We start from the raw sequence: 23,385 nt of genomic DNA, 5'->3' as shown, positions 1-23,385 counted from the left end.
CTGCGCCTCCTGGTGGCCATCTCGTGATGGGGCTGGTCCTGGGAGGTACCTTCATCACCCCGAGGACAGACAGGGGCCTAGAGCCCAGACCAAGGCAAGTGCCTGCCCAGGGGCACACAGCCGGTAAGAACAAAACCTGCATGGAAGGCAGGCCTCCCAGCTCGCACGGCAGCCCTGAGACTGTGACTTTGGTTTTCCCAAGGTCCTTCCTGGACCCAGGATTGCATTCCAGAGTCTGGGAATTAGTACTGAAGACCATTTGAGACTTGTACCTGTCTAGACCTCATTGGACAAGAGGACATGAATTTCACTTCTCACAACACACCGCCCTCCATTATGCCAGACCCCGAAAGATGGACCCCTAACTCAGAATTTTTCACACAATTAAAAACACACAAGTTAATAAGCACCTTAGATTTATTCTCCTCCCACTTCTGAAGCCACCCCATTTAATTTACATATACACAGTATATAAATGGCTAGGCAACACTCCTCACAAACATCAATACAAGTTTAGGCTTTACCACTGTGTGGACGTTTGTTAAAACGTACACATCATTTACTCAAAATAGATCTTTGTTAATACATAAAAACAGTAAGAAGCTTGTATAACACCGACAGCGAGCATTCAAAATGAATATGTGAAATAAATGGTTTTGCCCTGGCTAACTCAGCCCCAATCTGGTCCTCTTAGGAGGAAAGTCCATTAAACAAAACAGAATCCTGGGGATTATACGAATAACTCGTTAACTACTGCTTCTGGAGCAACCCCCGAATGGAATACGTATAAAGGTTAAAACAAGGTCATCTGTACCAAGCACAGATTAGAGGAACAGAATGGAGTTGATAATTTTACCTTAAATAAAAGGCGCTTGAGGGGAACAGCTCTGCCATCAGTACACACAGCCAGATGTTTCCATATCCGGCCATTCCCAGATTCTACTAACAAGCCATTTTCCACAGGTTCCCTGCCAATGACATTTCCCCAACAACAGAGTTTGACGTCACTGCTCCAAGAAGGGAGAAGCAGAGCTCGGGTTGGAGACAGACCTTGAGGTTTGGTCCCTGGCTCCCTAGGACAGGCCTCTAACAACCAGTACAACTGGCCTCCTGGGTCCGTGAGGACCGAACGCCGAAGGTCCCGAGGGCTCTGTGCCCGGAGGCAGGAGGCAGAGAGGCGCTACCTTTCTGGAGTGAAAGGATGAGGCCGTTTACACTGCAGTCGTGTAAGATGCCCTTTCTTGTAATGGCCAGAAGACGCGGCCGGCGGTGCAGCGTGACGCACGCACAACCTCGCTTTGTGGGCACGCTCACAGCTTTCCCCCTGCACCTGAACAACACATTCACCCAGTATGCCCCCCCACCAGGCGTCTGTCCTCATGCCAGCAGGCCAGGGAGCAGGCTGATGTTGTCACCATTTCTCAGCTGTTGCCCATGGTGGTGCAAAGCCGGTGGTGCGAGGCCGAGTGTAAGAGCCGAGCCGGGCCTCCAGGCCAGCTGAGCAGTGCGCTGCCCCCCCCCCCCCCAAGGACACATCTGCTTTCTCTTCCATCATATGAACACTCCCCGTGCACAGGTGGAGCGTCCCTGTACCTGGGCAGGACTCTCCGTAGGAACAATCGGAAGGTGGGTAATGTCAGAGCGGGGGCACCACCTGGTCGCTGTAGACACTCCAGTCCTTGCCGGCCCTCACCTGCGCGGCACTGTGCGAGCAGCAGGGTCTCTGGGGGCCAGCTGTCCCGCACATTACATGAGCAGCTGACTCCTTCAAGGAACAGTAAATGGCAGTCCCCATGCCAAGAGGCAGCTGCTGTCTTCCAGCAGACAGGGAGCCCCCAGCTCTGCTCCCTACCTATTCAGGCGCCCCAAACAGCGCACCCTGCTGGCTGTCGTCTTTGACGCTGAGCCGTGCTGACCACGCCAGTTGTGTGCTGAAGCTCCTGGCACAGGGGGAGAGGGCTGAGTCTCAGTGCAACCTGCTCCCTCTCTGAAGCTCCTACCCACACTATCGACACAGTTAAAGGTGGCTTTCCCATCCCCCCAGACGTTGCAGTGCCAGCCTCTGTCCCCAGGGCTGGAGTGTGGGGAGCAGAGGTGGAAAGAGGCAGGGGAGACCTGGAGAACGGGGACATCTAGGAAAAGAACAGGGAGCCCATGGTGACGTTGACAGAATCATCCACTGCATGTTTTTATTTCAGCACTCCTGGTGACACTGCTTTTCCCACCCCATTTCCCACCCTGTAAGGCCTGACCCAAGGCCTGACAACAGAGTTCACAGGTAACGGGGTGCAAGCCTGGGAAGCAAAGCCGGAGACGACGGTCACATCCCTCCTGCTGCAGGCGGTGGGCTTCTAGTACTGAGAGGGACACCACACTAAATATGCTCTAGCTGTTCCCCCGCAGGTCAAAGAACCCCAGAAAGGTCCTTGTCACTTATGGCTAGCCTGGAGACTAGGAAACCCGAGTCTGCGTGCTTCCTTCATAGCTTCCTCGGGGGAGGGGAACCCCGCTCAAGAGCACTGGTACACGAGATGGGACCTGACACGCTCCAATGCTCCAGCTCTCGCAGCAGCTGGTACCAGAAGGCACTTTTAAGGTTTTGTTTTCAGCATGATTTTATCTATTCCCAGATCTAGCCCTGTGAGGTGGGTTGGCAGGGAGCATTTAAGCACTGGGAAAACAAAGGTGCTAGATCAGCAATGACCGTGGTGGGGTGGGGGTAACTACTGTGACGTGGAGCCAGCTTTCTGGCACTGAGGGTGATAGTAGGGGGCCACAAACCTCCAGGCCTGGACCAAGTCAACCCTGAGCCTGGGATTCTCCTCGGAAGAAATCTCCAGAACTCCTTTCCTATTCGTATCATTAGTTTCTTCCTTCAGTGAGCTGAGCTCTCTTTCAGCTGGATTTCAGTTAAACACTGTTTATGTGGCCGTTATTTTGTAATGCTTGCCTAGTGCATCTTTCCTCTTTTGTTTACAAAAGTAAATCTCAAACCCCAAGTAGATGGTAAGCGATTGAGACCACATTCAACCAAGTGTGGATAACATCTCCGCTAGCACAGAAAGCATTCCCCAGGATGGGGTCCTCTTCAAGGATTGTTCTTTACTTCTTGCTGAATGTGGGTCACAAGCTCAGACCTCTAGAGCACCTGGGGTACATAGCTACCTGACAACACCAATAGCACATGGGCTCGAAAAGAAAACAATTCATTTGTAAGCTGTTCTTACCAACTTTTAAAGCTTTTTTTGTGCTTCTGCCATAAAAGGACTTGTCTCTCCCTTTGGCTTCTCATTCTATTTTACCATCTCTTCAAAATTACCTCCCAGAAAGCCTGAACATTCACCTGTTGCGTATACAGAAAACTACACAGATACAAAGTCAATAGACAATTCTGAAGGTTTCCGTCTGAGGATGTTGCCAATAGAACTTTCATATTCAGATATTCTACTTGATTAAAAATAGAAAAGTCTATTATAAGAAAATAAAATCACTGTGGCAACATTTACCCACCAGTTCCCAGTCACATCAACTTGTTTTCCTTAAAGTGACACCAAGGTAGCCCAGTAACAAATACACCACCAGAAATAACCAAGAACAACTGAATTCCCCGCAACAATCTTCTTGCTTCCCCCACATGCTCAAAAACTCTTGAAATCAATGGTTTCCAACATTTACAAACTAGCAAACCAGGACTTGTTCATTTTTCCAGACTACATAATTCAACCCCAAGTATTCCATGCAGTTGTGACTGAGGTATTCGGATTCCAGACTTCTAAAACTTCTAGCTATTCAGATTCCAGAACAACCCAAGGGTAAGCTCCTCAAAATGACCTCCTGAATGATACCAGACGACCTAGGCTGCAATTTCCAGAGACCTAAGGGATCTGATTCACGTCCACATTTTGGGAAACTATGATCGATCAATATTTTGACAATGAGAGAAAGAAAAGTAACTTTTCAGGGCACAGGGTTAATTATATGTTTATAAAGCTTTAAAAAAGGTAACACCTACTTAACTCTTGTTCATAAAAACCGAGGCCCTTGATATAATTAAGATTGGGAAAGGTGTAGAGGAATGATTAATTCGGGAGGTCTTCTGGCAACAGGCACACAGAGTCACGTATTCACTCTCATTAAAATGACAGGCACTCAGCTGCCACGATGACAGCAGCCTCTCCCACCTGCGTCTGGAAAGTGCCACTGTGTGAGTCCGTGTGACTCAACTACTCCAGACTGTGGCCCAATGCAAGGAATCCCGAAAGTCTCATTTCTGCTCATGCTTATAACTTTATGATCCAATAGAATTGGTCACTCAATTTTTAAAATATTCAGATATACCCTGCAAATAAGTACAAAACATTTCTGTACCCATAGAGTCCCACTACCGCAAAAGCTTACATATAAATTAAATAAATTCAGCTTTCTTAGCCATTTTCTCAGCTTAAGTCTGTCCTTACCCTAAATGAAGATAAGTTCAATTCATATCCAAAATATATTTAAATATTCTAAAGGTATCATATTGAGCCTAAGTTATCAAAAAATGTAAACAAAATTGATCTGGCTTATATTTATGAACCGTATTTTGAAGTTTTCAATTCACCCTGTACTGACTCTTTAAAAAAACAAACCAAGTCACATTTCTACTGAAAAGCTGATATGGATTTCAAAGTGGTTCCAGTCAACTGCCAATTACTAAAACTAGTATTATTGAATCTAGTGGTTTATTGCATCATTTAATTTAAAAGACCAAAATAATTCTGATCTGCCAATAATGCCTTTCTGAAGGAGCCCCCATCGCCTGCCATCCTAAGCAAACGTGCCAAACTGGAGATCTCGCGGTAACGCTCAGCACAAAACAGGGCCCGGGTACCAAGTGACCTTATACCCTCATCCGCACCTGTTCAAAGTCCCCAAATCTGGCTTTCAGTCCGGTTTGGTCGAAATGAACTTCAAGCGTGGAAACCTGAGGTGAAGTCGAGAAGCCAAAAGGGAAGCACAGACGACCCTCACAAGGAGACCCAAGCACCCATTCCTTGCACAAAGTCCCCGTCACACTCCACAGTCAGACTGCTTCTCCTGAAGCTGCCGTGTCAGTATCTGATGTGAAGACAGAAAAGCCACGCCGACGTGGAAAAGGATCTGCCAGAGGTTCCTCAGCCCATGCAGGTACACGTTGCCCAGGCAAATGAAGAGCAGCATCAGCACCACCTTTGTCGTCCTGGCTGGGCTGTAGAACAGGTACAGGTAACACTGAAATGACACCAGAAGGGGAAGCCCCATCAGAGGTAGCCAATGGCCGCCAGGGCAGATGCAAGATTCGCTTCTCACACCTGCCGTGCACGTCATTCCGTGCATATCAGCTGATCACACGGAAGTCAGTGCCGCTTGGACTTACGGGTTAAGGTGCTGTTAGTCACTGGCTGGATGTGGAGATTTGGGAGAGAGAAGGAGAGTGAAAGAGATGCCACGGGAGAAATGAGAACATGGTCCTTTTGAAAGAAGTTTAGGAAATACAGACAGAAATGCCCAGGCTGCGGGCGGCAGATAAAGAAGAGATGCAGGTAAGGGGCAGAAAGCCAGGCCGGGACACCCTAACAAGACTGACTGGCCTCCAAATGAAGTCTTCCTTCAGGGGGTCATGACAGGGGAGAAAGCCAGTGAGAGAAGCTGTGCTTTTACTATTTTAGTTTTCCAGAGTTAAATGGCATAGGAGACCACGGTTCCTTAGACACCTCCCTTCTCGTGTCTTCAAAAGCATCTCGGAGACAGAGACAGGGAAAGGTCTCACGGCGGGGAGAGTCACTGATATTTTGTGCGAGGCTCTCACACAGAAAAGAGGCCATTCTTGTTCTGCAAAAGGTAGAAACACCTTTTTGATTCAATGTCTAAAAAATCAAAAAGCACATTCTCGAAACACAGAGCAATCCAGCAAAGGCTCAGCTACAGTGCTGGGGAGAGAGTTCCGCATCAAAAGAGCTATCCCAGTAGGAAAGCACTCGAGGGAATGCAGGTGGAACTGGGAGACCCCTGCAGCCCTGAAATGTGGCTCTAGGAAACTTCCACTGGCAACACCCAAGGTTTCGGGAGACTTGTTCCTAAAAAATGAGTACATTTTCTTCAATCTTGGGTTGAAACTTTCTTTTTGCACAATCATGTAATTCTTAAAAACAGACCATTGTAAAATGTATGTGGAAGGGAGAGAATGTGCTTTGAGAACAGAAATTTTAATTAAGAATTAGTTACACATGCAGAGAAAGTACTGCCATCCTAGCCCATGTGGAGGGCGAGGAAAGAGAATCAGTCAGGCTTTGGCTAGAGTTAACTCTGCCTATGGAGGATTCAGAAGCTCCTTTTTACTCTACCCCTTACGTCTGCAGCTTATATTACAATAACTAAATAAGAATCAAAGCCCTCTAGCTACTGTTATAATTTTTGTTTCATTTCCTAAGGACAGATTTGAGTCAGATGGTATTACTACTAAAAACAATTCTTGACCTAATCCTGTGTTTAAAAAACACATGTACACAGATGTGACTTCTGCAGAAGGACTTTCCTGTACTTGGATTTCCCAACGCTAAGCACGAGGCAAGACCCTGCCTCATCAGTCAGGTCCAACCCGATCCCCACTGCAAACCCCCCGCCCTTCTGGGGAGTCAAGTCCCAATTCCTGGTTTCTGTTCTGCCACTGTCACAGGCACTGCAGCCTAGGGCTGGCGGCTTTCCCTTTCTGAGTCCCAGAAATGAGAGGACTGGGCAGGACGGGCCTAGGTCCTTCCACTAAGGGCTTGGCACTGTCCACGATCTGAATCAAGGCCTTTGGTAGCACAAAACCAGGATCTAGAAACTTGTTGCTGGTTCTAACCAAAGAACAAAAAAAGGCCACGGGTTTCATCCACTCACCAAAATGTCAACGTTTTCACCTACCTGGAAAATGCAGGCTACAAAAGGAATAAGAAAAGCCAGAATATTTCCAATTTCCTCATGGGCAACCTAAAACGATATGAGGAACAGAAGAAAGAGAATACTTAGATGAAACACTATGACACGCCTCATTGAGTCTGGTATGGTGGACAGTACAACATCCCCCGCTGGGTGAGACACAAGTCGCCGTTTATATAGCAGCACAGGGGTTGACATGAAATTACTTTCAATGCCCAGATCCACCAGGCACCCTCCTGTCCCCACGCATCTGTGCTGAGCCCTCCATCTGGAACGCCCTCACAACCCAGCGACCTCTCGAAATCCTACACATTGGTTAATGCTAAGCTTTCCCCAGTTCCTCCCACCCCAGGTACTGTCACCTCCTTAGTGATGCCACTCTCTGCCTTGTGCCCCAAAGGCAGGGACTATGTCTTAAGGTCTTGTTGGCCAGGCACCTGTGTGTATACAGACACTTGGTAAGTACCGGGTTATGAGTGATCGTAAACAACACGAGTAGAAGCCACACCACACACTGGCCAAAGACGGGATGTGGTAACAGGCAGTCACCGTCTTGGAGCCCCAGCCACTGCTGCTCTCCTCCAACAGGACCACCTACGCTAGTTGCCTGAGATTCAGGACCAGGCACGCTGCAGATCCGTCACCACGTCCCTGGGCGTGAGCGTTACGGCTGTCTTTAAACGTAGTATCTACCTGTTTATGCTCATGATGGTTCTGTATTTTTTTTTAAAGTGATTGAAATACTTCGAAATTAAAAAAACAACAATATTTAAAAAGCATTGAAATAGAAAGATGCTTTGAGAGGAGCAGGCTGGAAAATCAACTTCCTCGTGATACAGTTTTTGACAAAGACACAGGGAAGGTGGAATCTAGCTGCATGACACAAATCAGACTATGAGGCAACTTTTCCCAGGGAAACAAGAGCCTGAATCTGAAAGCCTGCAATCCAGCTTGTGCCCTGGGTGAATAACCCAGCCCCTGCAGTGACTCCTGGGGGCCGCAGGGCCTCGGGGTAGCCAGATGTCCATGTAGCAATTGTCCATTTCTCACCAATATCCCAGCGGACCCCTTTGGCTTCTTAGGAAAATAGATACAAAAGAGCAAGTTTCCTATTTGTTCAACTGACTACGAAGAATAAAGTGAGAACTACACACTTTCTTTGGATTTGAAGACCTTCGCGCATAATAACGTCAGAATAAAATGTTGCTTCCACCATGTGTCCTTCAATCTAAACTGTAAAGAAGAGGTTACCTGTAAAGAATGTTCTGCGAGGTGGATTCCACGAATGAGATTCAGAGCAGCACACATGATATTGAGAATAAGGGACAGGACACCCAGGGCTGTCACTGGTTCCATTCGGAAATTGGGAGCTTCACAATAAAAAAAATAGTAAGTATCCAATGAAAATAATGTCTATATGAAAGAAAAACAAAGACATTAACTAGACCTCCACTAAAAATAGATTATGCTAAACACACAAACATATTGATTTAAAAAGCAGCTGTAGTTAGAGAGTGAAAAGGCAAGACAGGAAGAAAAGAATGGATCTGGGAATTTGAGGTGAGTTCCTTCCAGAAAGCGGTCTATCTTTCAGAGCAGAATTCAGCTCTACACCATTACAAAATTCCTACAATGTAAATCTCCATTTTAATTAAAAATTGGTTTAATTGTGCATAATAGTAAACAAGGAATGCCAAAAATCATGCTTTGTTATATGCTAGGCATTGAGTGGCTAAGGCCAGATTAAGTCACCGAATGCGAGGGCACTGTGATCAAATTCATTAACACCTCACTCTTCAGATAAGGATGTGGAAATCCATAGGGATAGAGGGCTGTCCCCAGGTGTCACAGAGAACCTGACAGAGGGTGCACTGGCAGCCCTGGCTCTGGGCCCTGCCCACACATCCCCACAGCCCTAACCCCCTGCATCAAGGAGGGCAGGGGTCTCTCAGTGGAGAGTCACAAAGTTTCACTAAGTAATGCGATAAGATAAGGCTTCATTGTCAAAGGAAAAAAGATAGAAGATGATAGATGGATATAGATAATGTACAGATCTGTATAAGTGACATACAGCAAGAGAATGAACCTCCTGTACAACACTTCAACCTGTAGACTTCGTTCTGGTTAAGAAAACAACCTGCCAAGTCACTCTTCTCCTGAATTCTGTCATAAGAGTCACCTTCCCTCAGGTCAACTCAGTATCATAATGGTCAAGTTTTCTATAACAGCCACCTGGAAACATGACTAGTCCATATTTCCCCCACATATTTTATACACACACCCCCAAAAACAACCACCTTCCTAGTAAAAGAAATCCATGTCCCTTTGCAATATACAATATCCCCTCATCTTCACCAACATCAGAGAACAGCAGGCTACTCACCAGGTTCCAAGTGCATCTGTGTGTGACCGTTCATCACCCCGTTTGCCACATCTGTGTCCTCCAGGGTGAGGACCGTGGGAGGCTGGAACTCGAGCTCCTCCTGAATCTTTTCTAAGCTGCTCTCCACCTGAGTGGAAGTGACGTAGTTAAAATGCCACTTCACTTTCTGAATGATGCTATCTGCAAAAGAGCGCAACCCAAGTTGAGCATTTTCTTCACAATGGCTGTGGTAAGACAATATGTACAGAATGAAGTTTCTATTTCTAAGCAAGCTAATGTCAGCCAGGTTCTCGAGAGTGTCAAGCTGTGCATACAGGTCAAATGATTACAGCATGTCGTTACTAGCCTCATCGATCTCTCCAAAGCAGAATAATTAAAATCTGATAGTCTGTCCACAGAGAAGGCGCTAACACCTTCCAGAACCTCAGTGACGAGGGAGTGAGGGGCTGAGGGCTTGATTCTTAGCTCAGCCACTGTGATAGCATAATCCCGGGCAACTCACAGAATACTTCCAAGCCTAAAACATGGGGACAGTTATTCCTGACCTGTTTATCTCAAGAAAAGGCATGTGAGAAAATAATCACAAATGAACGTGAGTATGTTGTGCAAACTGGGATTATATACTTGAAAGGTGCCGGTTTTAATTCTTTTACGTATGTTAGTATTAATCCATTGCCAAGTTTTAATAAGTATTTCACGTGAAGTTTCACACACGTGGGCAAAGCAAAATCATATCATTCTAGTATCAGTGTACTTTTACTCACATTCTACTCTTAATCAATAATGAGGAAACAGGCTGCTGGGGAAGGGTCTCCTGTAAGGTCAAGCGCACCGCTTTAGAAGGAAGGCACATGACTGATGAGGAGAGAAGAACACAGGTCCACCAGTTACAAATCCAATGACAGCCATGGGATGCTGCAGCTGGGACCTGTCTGGGGATAGCACGCCCTTCACAGGAGGAAGTGGGGCTGAGAGCAGCAGTTTGACTGGGGCCCCACAGGGAGAGTCGGAGGCAGAACTCTCGGTCTATGTCACAGATCTACCAGGCTGGGACCTGCATACCAGGGAGTTGCCCAGCACCTTCAGGTGACACCAAAAGTGGGTGCTGACCCCATACTCCCTGAGGAGCTGGCCAGTAGACCACACAAGGGACCGGGAGGGCTATGGCAATAGTTGCCAGAAAGCATAAGCGGCAGGCAACACTTCCAGGAGCTGGCCCTGCACCTGAGCCTTAGTAACAAATGCTGCCAGCAGCTGGTTCAAAAGCATCACAGGGACAGCGGTTGTTTACAAAGAGCCCACAGAATGTCCTCCAGGTCCACCTGTACTCCCGTTCTCCCAAGAGCTCCAAAGGAGTTGGATCACACCTGAGGAAGACAGTGTCTCCCCTCGAATGATCGTGCTGGGTCCCAAAGCCCGAGCCTCTCTCTACGAGGTCGCTCTGGCAGCACTAGAAGAGCAGTGTCCTTCCTCTTCCAGAGCAGAGCTTCTCAGACCTCTCAGGGAAGAGCCAGTTTCTTCTTATTTCTAAACTCCTGCAGACTGATACTTTGATAAAATACAATACGAAAAATACCGCAGGGATGTCAACTGACTGTAAGAATTTCTAAACACTTATTCTCACTTTCTGTACTGACCTCATGATGGAAGAACAAGTCCACATACCATCCTTTGAGGAGTACAGCTCTAGAGCAGGGGTTGGCAAATATTTTTTTTCTTTCTTTCAAAATCTTCTTAAAAGGCCAGGTAGTCAGTGTTTCAGGCTGACGGGCCCCAAATGGTCTCTGCCACAACTACTTAACTCTGCTGGGCAAAAGCAGCCACAGGCAACACGCAGAAGAATGAACAAGGCTGTGAACCTCTATTTACAAAGACAGGTACTGGCCGTGGGCCACAGTGGCTGACCCCTGCTCCAGAGGTAACCTATCCAGTTTTCACCATTGCTCCACTCTGTCCCCAGGCTCTGGAGACATGACAAGCCAGAGTGTTAAACCCCGACGCTTTCCAGGCCATACCCATCACTGTGAAATCTCATGATACAAGGCTGTTCTCCAGTGACATGTTATTGCGCCTCCGATGATTTTCCCTGATGGTCAAAGCCAAATCTAAACTATAATTCTACACATGCAATGCCATAAGAGGGAACCGTAAATACAAAGAGGGTTACAAACCAAACTCGAGAAAGGCATATGGCCTGGAGGCTAGGCCTACGCAGGTGGTGTCGTAGGAAGTTGTGAATTCCCACCACAGGGTCTCCAGGAAGCAGAAGGCCATGGCTGCTGGACACTGGCGGGAGCAGATAGCCATGCAGGCCACATTCCCCGAAGAAGAAAAGCTGAAACAAAAGGGTGACAGCTACATTACCAGGGAACAGACCTATGGATTGCCATCCACATACAACCTTGCCTCACTCAACGCTGGACCTGCTTGGCCTTGAACAGTCTTGGAGCTGTTTGCTGCGTATATATTGTCTCTTCAGCGAGACCTCCCTGGGACTGTGCCTTTCTTATACGTCCTCTAACGTGTAAAGCGGCATTTGCCAGTGACGGTGTGTGATAGATAGATCACTCATATTTACTCAGGCATGAGGACCGTGGGAAACCACCAGGAGGCAGCAGAGAAGCATGGAAAGATTCTTCCAGAGCCTCGGAGAGCATGACCCTGTTGACACCCTCATCTCAGATTTCTGGCCTCCAGAACTGTGGCAGGAATACATTTCTGTTGTTTTAAGGCAGTTTATGGTAATTTGTTATGGCAACCCTAGGAAAATAATTCAACTCTCAACTATAAAGTAAGCTATGGTGCTCGCCTGTAAGGGGGAAAAAGCCTGTTTCCTCTGTGAAAATAATGAATACTGTATTCAAAATACAAATGAGTAGAACATTTTAATTCCACTTATCAAAAAACTGAAGTACCCAGAAATTCATTCGAAGTCATAGACTTTCTTTTCTTCTTAACAGAGAAAAGGCTTCCTATTTGAGGTACAGTGCCAAGTTCCCATAGAATGTTAGCTAATCACAGCTAACAAGGAAGGTGGTTTCAGGCACCCAGAGAAAGGAGTCGCAGACACAGGCAGATGCAGCTCAGTTTTTGCTCCTGAGCACCCACAGCCCACACCACAGGGTGACAGCTGCATGTGCTGCCATATGGCACCCTCCTCAGGCCATGTCTCTATTCGCCTAACACTACCACGGAGCCCAGAGTCAGGCCTGGACTTTTCCTTTCATTTTTCTGATTCTAAGACTGAATTCCCCAAAAAAGACCCCACTTTATTAGGTGAGCTAAAAATTTACTATTCAAGGGGAGCAAAAGGAACTCGGTGAGTGAAGGCCTAAATACTGGAAAACAATGATGTAAAATCTACAGCAAGCCATTTTGGTATTTCAAAACCTGCCTTGCACCTGATCCCTCCACAGAAGAGCTGTTTGCTCTAAGCCCTAGAATAAGAAACGATGAACCGTGAAGGACAGACCTTGGTGCCTGGTTGCCTGCATTCAAATCCAGACTCTCCCACTGACTAACTATAACCTTGGGTAAGTCATTTAACCTCCGTTTCCTCCTCTGTACAGTAAGTATAATACTACTGACTGCCTCCTACACCTCAGACAGCACAGAATAGCGGCTGGCACACAGAAAACAATAATAGTTGCTATTATTACTGTGATTATTGTAACCACTTGACTCTCACTTTCACTGGAGCATTTTCCCCACGGTATTATATATAGTTATATATTTCTCTTGTTCCCTCCTTAGACTTTAAATTTCTTGAGAAGAGGGACCTACGTGTGCTCATTTTTTACTGCCCTGCTCCTGTCACATGACAAAATTTTTTTAATTAAAAATATTTTTTTAAAGTGAAAAAATTTTGAAAAGCTAAACCTGAAGGCAGTAACTGTAAGTCAAGTCTTTTTTCTTATTTTTCTTGGCTTTCTCACTCTCGTCCTTTTCCTTCCACACCATTTAAATTTGGTATCTCTCCCCTCCGCACCATTTTTTCCACCCGTCCATGTAGTGCAGAAAAAACTACCAAACTAAAGGCATGAAAACTAGTTGAAACCGGCCTCCCGATGCTCACGGACACCCCACTAACAAATACAAGAGCCCGAGCAGCGATGCTTGGGGCCCCCTTGACTCTACTGTAAATACACGTCACCTCAGACCGCTGGCTGATGTTCGATCTGCTTTTAACACACAATGGGAACAGCATAACGTTACTTTACCATGTGGTAAAAATCACCCTACTCTTGCTGATGTTCTGGAAAAGTGACCAGGCTTGCTTACTGTATATCGAAGTCACCTCCTTGTGCGGATCCGCGGCCTGGATACTGGGCCAGTCGCAAGGCTAAAGTCTTGAGCCGTCTCCTGCATTCCAGAAAATCTTGGGTGTGGTAAAAATCAGTGGAGGCCGAGAGGGGCAGTCCATCCCTCACCCTTACCACACAGGCAAAAAGGATCATGGACATGGTCCGCAAGAGAAGTCATGAGGACACCTGAAGGAAGCAAGGTCACCTTGTTACTGAGGGCCAGATGATGGTGGCAGAGATGCCCTGCCCGCGAAATGTGCACTCGGGGTTGTTTCATCCTCACCCCCATTATAATCGCAAATGTTGCTTTTATTATTATTTCCCTTCCCTCTAGGGCTATGTCACTCCCAACGTTCCTCCCTTCGTTATCCTGTCTCTTCTTTACCTGCAATCTTCCTTTTCCTTCTCTCTAATGAATCTCTCCTTCTCCAAAATTAAACCAACCAGGATGAGGGAGAAAGGAATAGAGAAGCAAAGAAGCAGGACCAGAAGGGCTCAGGAGCAACGGCAAGGACAGCAGGTAGCAGGACACAGGTAGCAAGATAGCCCCAAACGACAGGAAGCGCCTGACACTGAAGCAGCAGGGATGGGTCCAGTGACCTGTGCATTTCAGGTCACTCAGGAAGGTAGGGGCTGAGCAGTTCACCGCCATGTCCTGCAGCGGAGGGATTCTAAGTATCTAACCTAAAGCCGGTAGCAAGGAGAACAGAAGGCAAAAATGGAACTGAGAGAGTATACAGTATGCCCCCCTGAATTTTTGATCCAGAGCCAGTCTTCAAAATGCTGACTGAGCTCCTACAGATGGCTAAAGGAAGTCATTTATCAAATTATATTACAGTAAGACACTAAATGTTCGGCCTTGATATGTGAGCACCGTTGAGAAACAAAAGGAAACAGATTCTGAGCCTTTATGGTACTTTTGGCAAATGAGAACACGGTGCTCCTGTGGGTAAAAACTGCCTGGACCCGTTCTGCTGGCAGCGCCTGGCTGGGTTTTAGTCCCCCTCTGTTAACCCCCCAAGTGCTGTACAGGGCATGACGTGCACATCTGCACGTAGCAGCCTGCAACCTGGGCTGAGTGAGGTGGCCATTCTAACTTTATTGGGTCTTTCCATACCCTACACCCACACACATCTCATTTCTCAGATCCTTTTTATCAGTTCCTCTGCTTGATAGGACATTAATAGGTGCATACACTTGTGGACTTTTCTTCCAAAAACCTCTAGGGGTGTAACCTTATTAGGCATCTCAGTTCCTGTGTGCAGTAGGAAAGGGGAGCCTCCAGGATACACACTACTCTCGTCCCCTCTGGGCCTCTGTGCATTCTTCGCCTGTATCTGCCACCCTTCTGATCTCCCCATATCCAAATCCACATCCAGGTCCGTCTCCAATCCGCCCTTTCCACAAGACCTTCCTGGGCCCGCCCAGCTGGAAGTACTTCTCCCTCCTCTAAATTCCCAGAAAATCTACGTCTTTGTTCTCTATTTTACTGATGTATCATTTCCACTACCTAAATGCACCTTCTAAGAATAAAGACCATATCCTGAATGGATGAATGAATGATTATTCCCATTTTACACATGGAGAAATTGCAGTGGTAAAAAAAAACACAGAGAAGGCAAAAAGCAAAATTAATTAGTCCAAATGAATTAGCCAACAGACCCTACACAGTCCCTTTCTCCCATTTCCCCCAAACTTTCCATTGAAGAGTTCAAGTGTGAAAGCCCAGGAAAGCTACAACTGCACCGCTGTTCCCAGCACCCTTGGCAGAGCCAGGCCCACTGCCAGCAGATCCTGTGGGCTGCTTGGCCAATGCTGAGACCTCTAGCACCACAAAGGACATCGGGGGAGGGATACATGGAGGTTAATAGCATTATATTCGATACTTTCATGAATGTTTGAAGTATTTAATTTAGAAAAAAATTTTTAAGAGTTACAGGGCACAAAGCCCTGACAGACAGAAGGGAAGACTATAAGGTCCACTTGAGACCAGAGCTCAGGGTCTAAACAAGAACTTCAACTTGCTTGCTACCTTGAGAACAGTGTTATATCAGCTACAGCCATTGTGCCATGCAGAAGAACTCTTATAATAAAGAGGTTTCTAAGAACAGTACTTGCCACCAAAAAAAAAAAAAGATAATAAATCAATGAAATACCAAGAGTCACAGACAGGACAGACACACTCCCAAGGCAAAATGAGATACTTTTTTTGGAGGCGGAGTGAATTGTATGTCCTTCTACGGGAAAGCAGTGTGCACTTTTTCCAACTGCCGACCCTAAAACATCCTCCCTAGTGCCGTCTTCATGGAGCATCTACTATGTGCCAGGTAGCATGTTAAACCAATAAAAAGAAAAACAGTGACATTCCAAGAGATAATAATCATGAGAACCAGTTCTACCACTCTTTAGAGGGCCCAAAAGGCCCATCCAGGCTCTACTTCATCCATTGTATCCTCTGGGTCAGGGGAGTCCAAACTGCAGCCCGCGGGCCAACTGCGGCCCACGATCCACTGTTAATTGGCCCGCAGCAAATTCCAAAAATATATTTAGTTTACTTAAACCAGGTGAGGCAATACGTACTTCACCTCGAGTGAGCGGCCCGGCTGTTTGTGTATTTTACCACATATGGCCCTTGGTGAAAAACGTTGAAAAAAGTTTGGACACCCCTGGTCTAGGTGATTGAACCTGTTTCTCCTCCAACAACAGCATTCAAGATAAATAAAAACTGTATTTCAGGTCTATCGAGTTATTAGTACTGCAAACTAGAGAAACCCACATCCATTTTTAAATATTTTAAAACATGTACGATGCTTATATGAAGGTGACAGTATGATGTCGACTGCTACTTGTGTTTTTGTGTATGTGTGAGGATGTCCGTGCACAGGAAGGAGCTGCCTGAGGGGTGGAGGCATTTTACACGCTGCTGTGAGTCTAGAACAGAATCAATACTTTTCCTTTGTGAAAATGCACTTTGTATTCCCAAAGATGGGGCGGGGGGGGGGGGGAATAATACAAATAGGGAGAGGCTCACGGCTCACCTTTGTGTTTTCCACACTGCCTGGTAAGAGCTTTGCACACTGTAGGCATTTGATGTTTGTGAATCCAGGTTATGAGTTATTATGAGACAGTCTGTACTTGAAGAAGAGATCTGACCACTGCTCAAAAAAGAATGAATGGGGTACTTCTGCTTCTGGAAAGGTGGAGTTCAAGCACTGTTTTCTACTCCCACTAAATACAACTAAAACTCATGGACCTCATATATAAAACGAACATAAGAAGATTCTGAGAGGTGGAGAAAAGAAGGCAGACTGGCAAGGGACCTTGGGACCTGAGAAATGACAGAGCTGTGAGTTTACTCCATTTTCTTTTTGACTCATATATCCAAGTCTAGATGCTGGAGGAAAGTTTGAAAGAGAGTGGGACTGCAAAAGTGTTCAAAGGAATAATGTCTGAAAACCTCCCAATCTTGGCAAAAGACATAAGCCAACAGATTCAAAAAGCAGAATAAGTTCCAGAAAGAATGAATCCAAAGGAATCCACGCCAAAACACAGTCAAACATAAGAAAACTAAATGCAGTAAGAATCTTGAAAGAAGCAAGAAACAACACCTTACCTTTGTAGGGGGGAAACAATTCAAATAACAGCAAACTCATAGAAATCACAGAAGCCAAAAGGAAGTACATTTTTCAAGTGCTAAAAGAAAAATGCCAAGCCAGAATTCTGTATTTTCAACAAAATATCTTTCAAGAGTGAAGAGAAAATTAAAATATACTCAGATAAGGGAACACTAAAAGAATTTATTGCTAACACACCTGCTCCAAGATAATGGTTAAAGGAACTCCTCTAAACAGAAAGAAAATGATTGAAAAAAAAAAAAAAAGGAATCTTGGAACATCAAGGAACATCAAGAAGGAAGAAACAACAGAAAGAGTAAAATCATGGAAAAATACAACAGATTACTATCCTTCTCGTGAGTTTTCTAAATTATGTTTGATGATTGAAGCAATAATTATAACATGTCTAATGTTCTCAATATACTCGGATATACAGGAAGTATTTAAGACAATTATAAGTGAAGGAAAGTACAAAGATGTAAAGAGAGTTTAAGTTTCTACGCCTCACTTGAAATGGTAAAATGTTAACACCAGGAGACTATGTTAGTCACACACATACACACAGAGGCACATACACAATACATATATATCTATATACTAGAGCAACCACTGAAAAAGCTATACAAAGAGATACATTCAAAAACACTGTACATAAATAAAAATGGAATTCTAAAAAATGTTTGAATTACTCACAGGAATGCAGGACAAAGAAAACAATAAAAAAAAAAAAAAAGCAGTAACCAGAAAACAAAAAATAAAAGAGCCAGCTTAAGCCCTAATATATAAATGATTACATTAAATGCAAATGGCCTAAATATACAATTAAAGAGAGCTTGACAGAGTGGATAAAAGACATGACGTAATTATATAATTTCTACAAGAAATTCACTTCAAATATAACAACATAGGTAGGTAGAAAGTAAACAAATGGGAAAAATATACCATGCAAACATTAATCAAAATAAGGAGTAAGTTATATTACTATCAGATAAAGCAGCCTTCAGAGCAAGAAAATCTCTATGGAATGAGAAGAATATTGTATAATAACAAAAGAATAAATCTATCTAGAAGACATAAAGCTAAATGTATATGTACCAAACAACAGAGATGCAAAATATGTGAAGCAAAACTAATGAAGTGAAAGGAAAAACAGAAAAATCCAGTTACAGTTGATGACTTCTCAACAATTGATAGAACAACTACAGAGAAAATCAGCAAAGATACAGAAGATCTCAAAAATACTATCAACCCAATATGTAATCAACATTTACAGAATACTCTGTCCAACAACAGAATTCCTTTCAAGCATCCACAGAACATATAGCAAGACAGACCATACCCTAGGCCATAAAACAAACCTTAATAAATGTATAAAAATTCATATAGAGTGTGTTCTATTACACCAATATAATCAAACTAGAAATTAATAATAGAAGGTAAAGAAAATGTCCAAACATATAAAAAATTAAGCAACACACTTTTAAATAATCCCTGGGTCAAACACAAAGTCTCAAGGGAAATCTAAAAAATACACTAAAATGAATGAAAATAAAAGTATATAAAAATTTGCTACACCACTAACATAGTACTGAGAGGGAAATGTATAACACTAAATGCTAACATTAGAAAAGAGAGAAAATCTCAAACAATAATTTAAACTCACATGTCAAGGAACTGAAAAAAGAAAAGAGAAGAAATAAAAAAAAAAAACAAAGCAGACAGGAAGAAGAGAAAAATAAATCAATGAATCAAAATGTTGGTTCTTTGAAAAGATCAATAAAATTGACAAACCTCTAACAAAACTAACAAAGAAAAAACGAGAAAAGAAATTACCAATATCAATCATCAAACAGGATATCACTACAGACAACACAGACATCAAAAGAATAGGCAATATTACAAACAACTCTACATATATAAATTTGACAACATAAATGAAATGGCTTGATTCCTTGAAAAGCACAAACTACCACAATTCACCCATTAGAAAATAGGTGATTTAAACAGTCCTATAACTAAATTTCCTATTAAGAAAATTTCATTTGTAATTTTAAAACTTCTGAAAAGGAACTCTCCAGGCCCAGATGGTTTCACTGGAGAATTCTACCAAATGTTTAAAAAAGAATTAACATCAATTCTACACAATCTCTTCCAAAAAAATAGAAGAGGCGGGAATAATTCCAAATTCATTTTATAAAGCTAGTATTACCCTGATATCAAAACCAGAAATAACAGAAATACAGAAAACTACAGATCAGTATTCCTCATGAACTTTTATACAAAAATCTTTAACAAAATATTAGCAAGTAGAATTCAGCAATATAATAAAAAGAATTAGACACCATAACCAAGTGGGATTTACTCCAGGATACAAGGCAGGCTTAATCTTCTAAAATCAAACAATATAATCCATCACATAAACAAGCTAAAAAAGAAAGTCACACAATAATATCAATTAACATAAAAAAGGGCTTTTGACAAAATTCAACACTCATTCAATCTAAAATTCTCTGCAAAACAAGAATAGAGGGGAACTTCTTAAACTTGATAAAGAGGATCTACAGAAAGCCCACAGCTAACATCATACTTAATGGTGAAAGCTTTCCCTCTAAAATCAGAACAAGGATGTCTGCTCTCACCAATACTATTAAACATAGTACTGGAAGTTCTATCCAGTGTAATAAGGCAAGAAACAACAAAAACGAAAAACAAACAAGCAAAAAATATATATATATAGATAGTAAAGGAAGAAACAAAACTATTCCTATTTGCAGATGACATAATTGTCTACATAGAAAATCCCAAAGAGCCTACTAACAAAACCTCCTAGAACTAATTCAATAAGATGGCAGGATATAGGACCAACATACAAAACTCAATTTTACATACTAGCAATGAACATGTATAAACCAAATACCATTTATAATCTCTTCAAAATGATCTCAATAAAGCTATTTTTTAAATGAAATATTTAAATATAAATCTAACAAAACATGTATAGGACTTGAATGCTGAAAACTACAAAACACTGCTGAAAAAAAATCAAAGAAGCCCTAAATAAATGAAGAGCTATACCATGTTCATGGATTGGAAGACTCAACATAGTAAAGAAGTCAATTCTCCCCCAAATTGATATACAGGTTCAATGCAATTCCTGTAAAAACATCAACAAGATAGTTTGTACATACAGAAAAAGTTATTCTAAAATTTATATGGAAAGGCAAAGAAACTAAAATAACTAAAACGATTTTGAAAAGAGCAAAGTAGAAGGAACCATGCCACCCTGTTTCAAGACTTATTATACAGCTACAGTAACCAAGATATGTGGTATTGGCAGAGGAACAGACACATACATCAGTGGAACAGAATAGAGAGCCCAGAAAGAAACCTACACAAGTATAGCCAAATGATTTTGACAATGGTGTGAAAGCAATTCATTGGAGGAAGGATAGTCTTTTCAACAAATGGTCCTGGAGCAATGGATATCTACAGGCCAAAAAAAAAGGGAGGGGGGAGAATCTTGACCTAACCTCATTTCTTACATAAAAATTAACTCAAAATGTATCATACATTTAAATGTAAAAAGTAAAACCATAAAAGTGGAAGAAAACATAGGAGAAAATCTTCAGGACCTGGGTAAGAGTTCTTAGATAAGGTCCAAAAGCACAATCTATAAAAGAAAAATCAGTATATTGAATTTCATCAAAATTAAAATTTTTGTTTTGCAAAAGCCCATATGAAGAGGATGAAAAGCTAGAGACTTGGAGAAAGTATTTGTACCACATGTCTAATAATCTAGAATTTATAAAGAACTCTCAAAACACAACAGTAAAAACAAAACAAAAAACCAATCCAGTTAGAAAACGCATAAAGTCCATGAAGAGACATTTCACCAAAGAGGATATACAGACAGCAAATAAGCACATGAAAAGATGTTCAGCATCACTAGCTATTAAGGGAAATGCAACTGAAGATCACAATGAGATAATACTACATATCTGTCAGAACAGCTAAAATGTTTAAAAGTGACAATACCAAATGCTGGCAAGCACGCAGAAACTAGATCTCTCATACCTTAATGGGCATTTATCCCTGAGAAATGAACATTTATGTCCACACCAAAACCTGTGTACAATTGTTCATAACAGTTTATTTGTAACAGCTCCAAACCAGAAACAACCAAAATGTCCTGCAAATAGTGAATGGTTAAACAAAACATAGTACATTCATACCACGTAATACTACTCAGCACTAAAAAGGAATGACTTATTGAAACACAGAACAACTTGCATGGATCCCAAGAGCATTGGGTTGAGTGAAAAAAGCCAATCTCAGAAGGCTATATATGTATGTGTGTGTGTATGTATATACATATATACATATATATGTATATATGTATATATATAGAGAGAGAGATATATATATATATCTATATATACAATTGTATACGTATACACACACACACACACACACACATATACATTATATCCTTTTATGTAACATTACCAAAAGTGACAAAATTATAGAGATGGAGAAATAATTATGGTTAGGGATGGTGAGGAGAAGGGGAATGGGTATGACTATAAAAGGACAGTAAGAGGAAAATCATTGTGGTGATGGAATGATTCTGTATTTTGATTGTGATGGTGGTTGCAGGAATCCACATGTGATAAAATGACAGAACTGTCTGCACTTTATATCAGTGTTAATTTCCTGGATTTGATATTATATTATAGTTATATAAGATGTAATCAAAGGGGGAAACTAGGTGATGGGTATACGGGACCTCTCTGTACTATCTTTGCAACTTCCTGTGACTAGAATTATTTTAAAATAAAAGGTGAAAGTAAAAAGCATTCACTTAAGGTCTTTATACAGCTTACTTAAATTATGCTCATACTTCTTAATTCAAATGTCATGTGTAAATATCTCTACTAGTAGAATAATATTTTCTGCTAACTAACTGTAGTTCTGATGATTTATGCGTGAAGGTTGAAGGGCATGTTTTATAGTGAGCAGCTCCATAACTACATGACATTTCCAAACTGGGAGGTACTATACTCAGGATTCATTAAAATAAAAGCTGCTTGCAGGTAACTAAAACAGGAAAGCTGTGGAATAAATCTGGAAAATCATGCTACAATTATAGAAAAAATATTATCAATGACACAAGGACAAAAGCAACCTCAGCGCTGCTCACACAGAGACACTTCCAGGTCTTACCAGTTCCTTCCACAGACCAGTGGACCTTGTAACCTGGCACCACGCCTGCCACATCCTAGAAAGCCTTCAATAAAAACTAAGCAAATGACTGAATGACCTAGAGGGCTGCCTTATTTTTGCTCAATAAAACAAGAAAAACGTGGGGTTGCAGATCTTGCCATAGTCTGATCTATATGTTGAACATTTTTTCACAATAAATCTCTACTTGGAGAGAAAAAGAGAAAGTTTGCATAGATGGAATTTCTTCAAAGCAGAAACTGAAGTAGTAATCAAATACACCTCATCCAAGGCACTACTAGGTTGGACAAAAATATTTTAATCTGCCTCCCCCATTTCCTAAATCCTCTTCTCAGCTCTATTTATAAACTGCTCATGTCATCGATTATCCCTTTTCTATTAGCAAAGGCTTTGTGCCTAGCTGGAGGCTACCCTTGCTCCCATTCGTGGTTTTTTTTCTTTGCCCTTTACCCTTAACCTCTTTCAAATCCCTACCACAAACACCTCCTCCTTCTAAAATAGAGAAAGAAAAGGGGAGAAACACAGCATTAAATGACCAGGCCCTGCAAAATAGTAATTTAAACAAGCAAAACAAGTTTCATTTGGCACACGAATATTCAAACACAGGTTTTCACCATAAGACTTATTGCCCACTCCTCAAATATACAATACAGAAGACAAAATTGAGTCATGTCCCCCTTACTGAATTCACCTTCAGTCACAGGACTTGAGAACTGGTCACTTAATTTGTAGATCCTGTAGGCTTTGTTCCTCCTTGCTTGGGGATGGGGTGCGAAGGAGGGTAGAAGTCAACACTGTCATTTGTTAAGAGCTAAGGACAGGGGACTGAAATTGATAGCAGCGATTATTCTATGTCAGGCACTGTGCTAGGAACTTTTACACTGATAATATTATTTAATTATTT

The 23,385-nt window shown here is 42.7% G+C and overlaps 1 protein-coding gene across 2 annotated transcripts in view; it reads right to left on the bottom strand.

Annotated features, from left to right (window-relative positions):
* Nucleotides 1-399: 399 nt before the first annotated feature.
* The window catches only part of SEC22C (SEC22 homolog C, vesicle trafficking protein), a 24,364-nt gene continuing 1,378 nt past the window's right edge, over nt 400-23,385 (bottom strand). The window contains exons 2-8 of one of the 2 annotated variants that reach the window (XM_074312564.2): nt 23,173-23,306; nt 13,604-13,812; nt 11,494-11,657; nt 9,323-9,502; nt 8,191-8,309; nt 6,925-6,990; nt 400-5,250 (exon numbers count right to left, since the gene is read on the bottom strand). In XM_074312564.2, the coding sequence (XP_074168665.2) occupies nt 5,050-5,250; nt 6,925-6,990; nt 8,191-8,309; nt 9,323-9,502; nt 11,494-11,657; nt 13,604-13,785 (912 nt within the window). In that variant the 5' untranslated portion in view covers nt 13,786-13,812; nt 23,173-23,306 and the 3' untranslated portion in view covers nt 400-5,049. The remainder of the gene's footprint in view (nt 5,251-6,924; nt 6,991-8,190; nt 8,310-9,322; nt 9,503-11,493; nt 11,658-13,603; nt 13,813-23,172; nt 23,307-23,385) is intronic. The other variant, XM_019727539.3, reaches the window with a different exon arrangement.

This window comes from Rhinolophus sinicus, chromosome 5 (genome assembly GCF_057876585.1).
Source record: "Rhinolophus sinicus isolate RSI-liver-muscle chromosome 5, RSI-T2T, whole genome shotgun sequence".
In the NCBI taxonomy this organism is placed as follows: Eukaryota; Metazoa; Chordata; class Mammalia; order Chiroptera; family Rhinolophidae; genus Rhinolophus; species Rhinolophus sinicus.
This window is presented reverse-complemented; position numbering and strand designations above follow the sequence as displayed.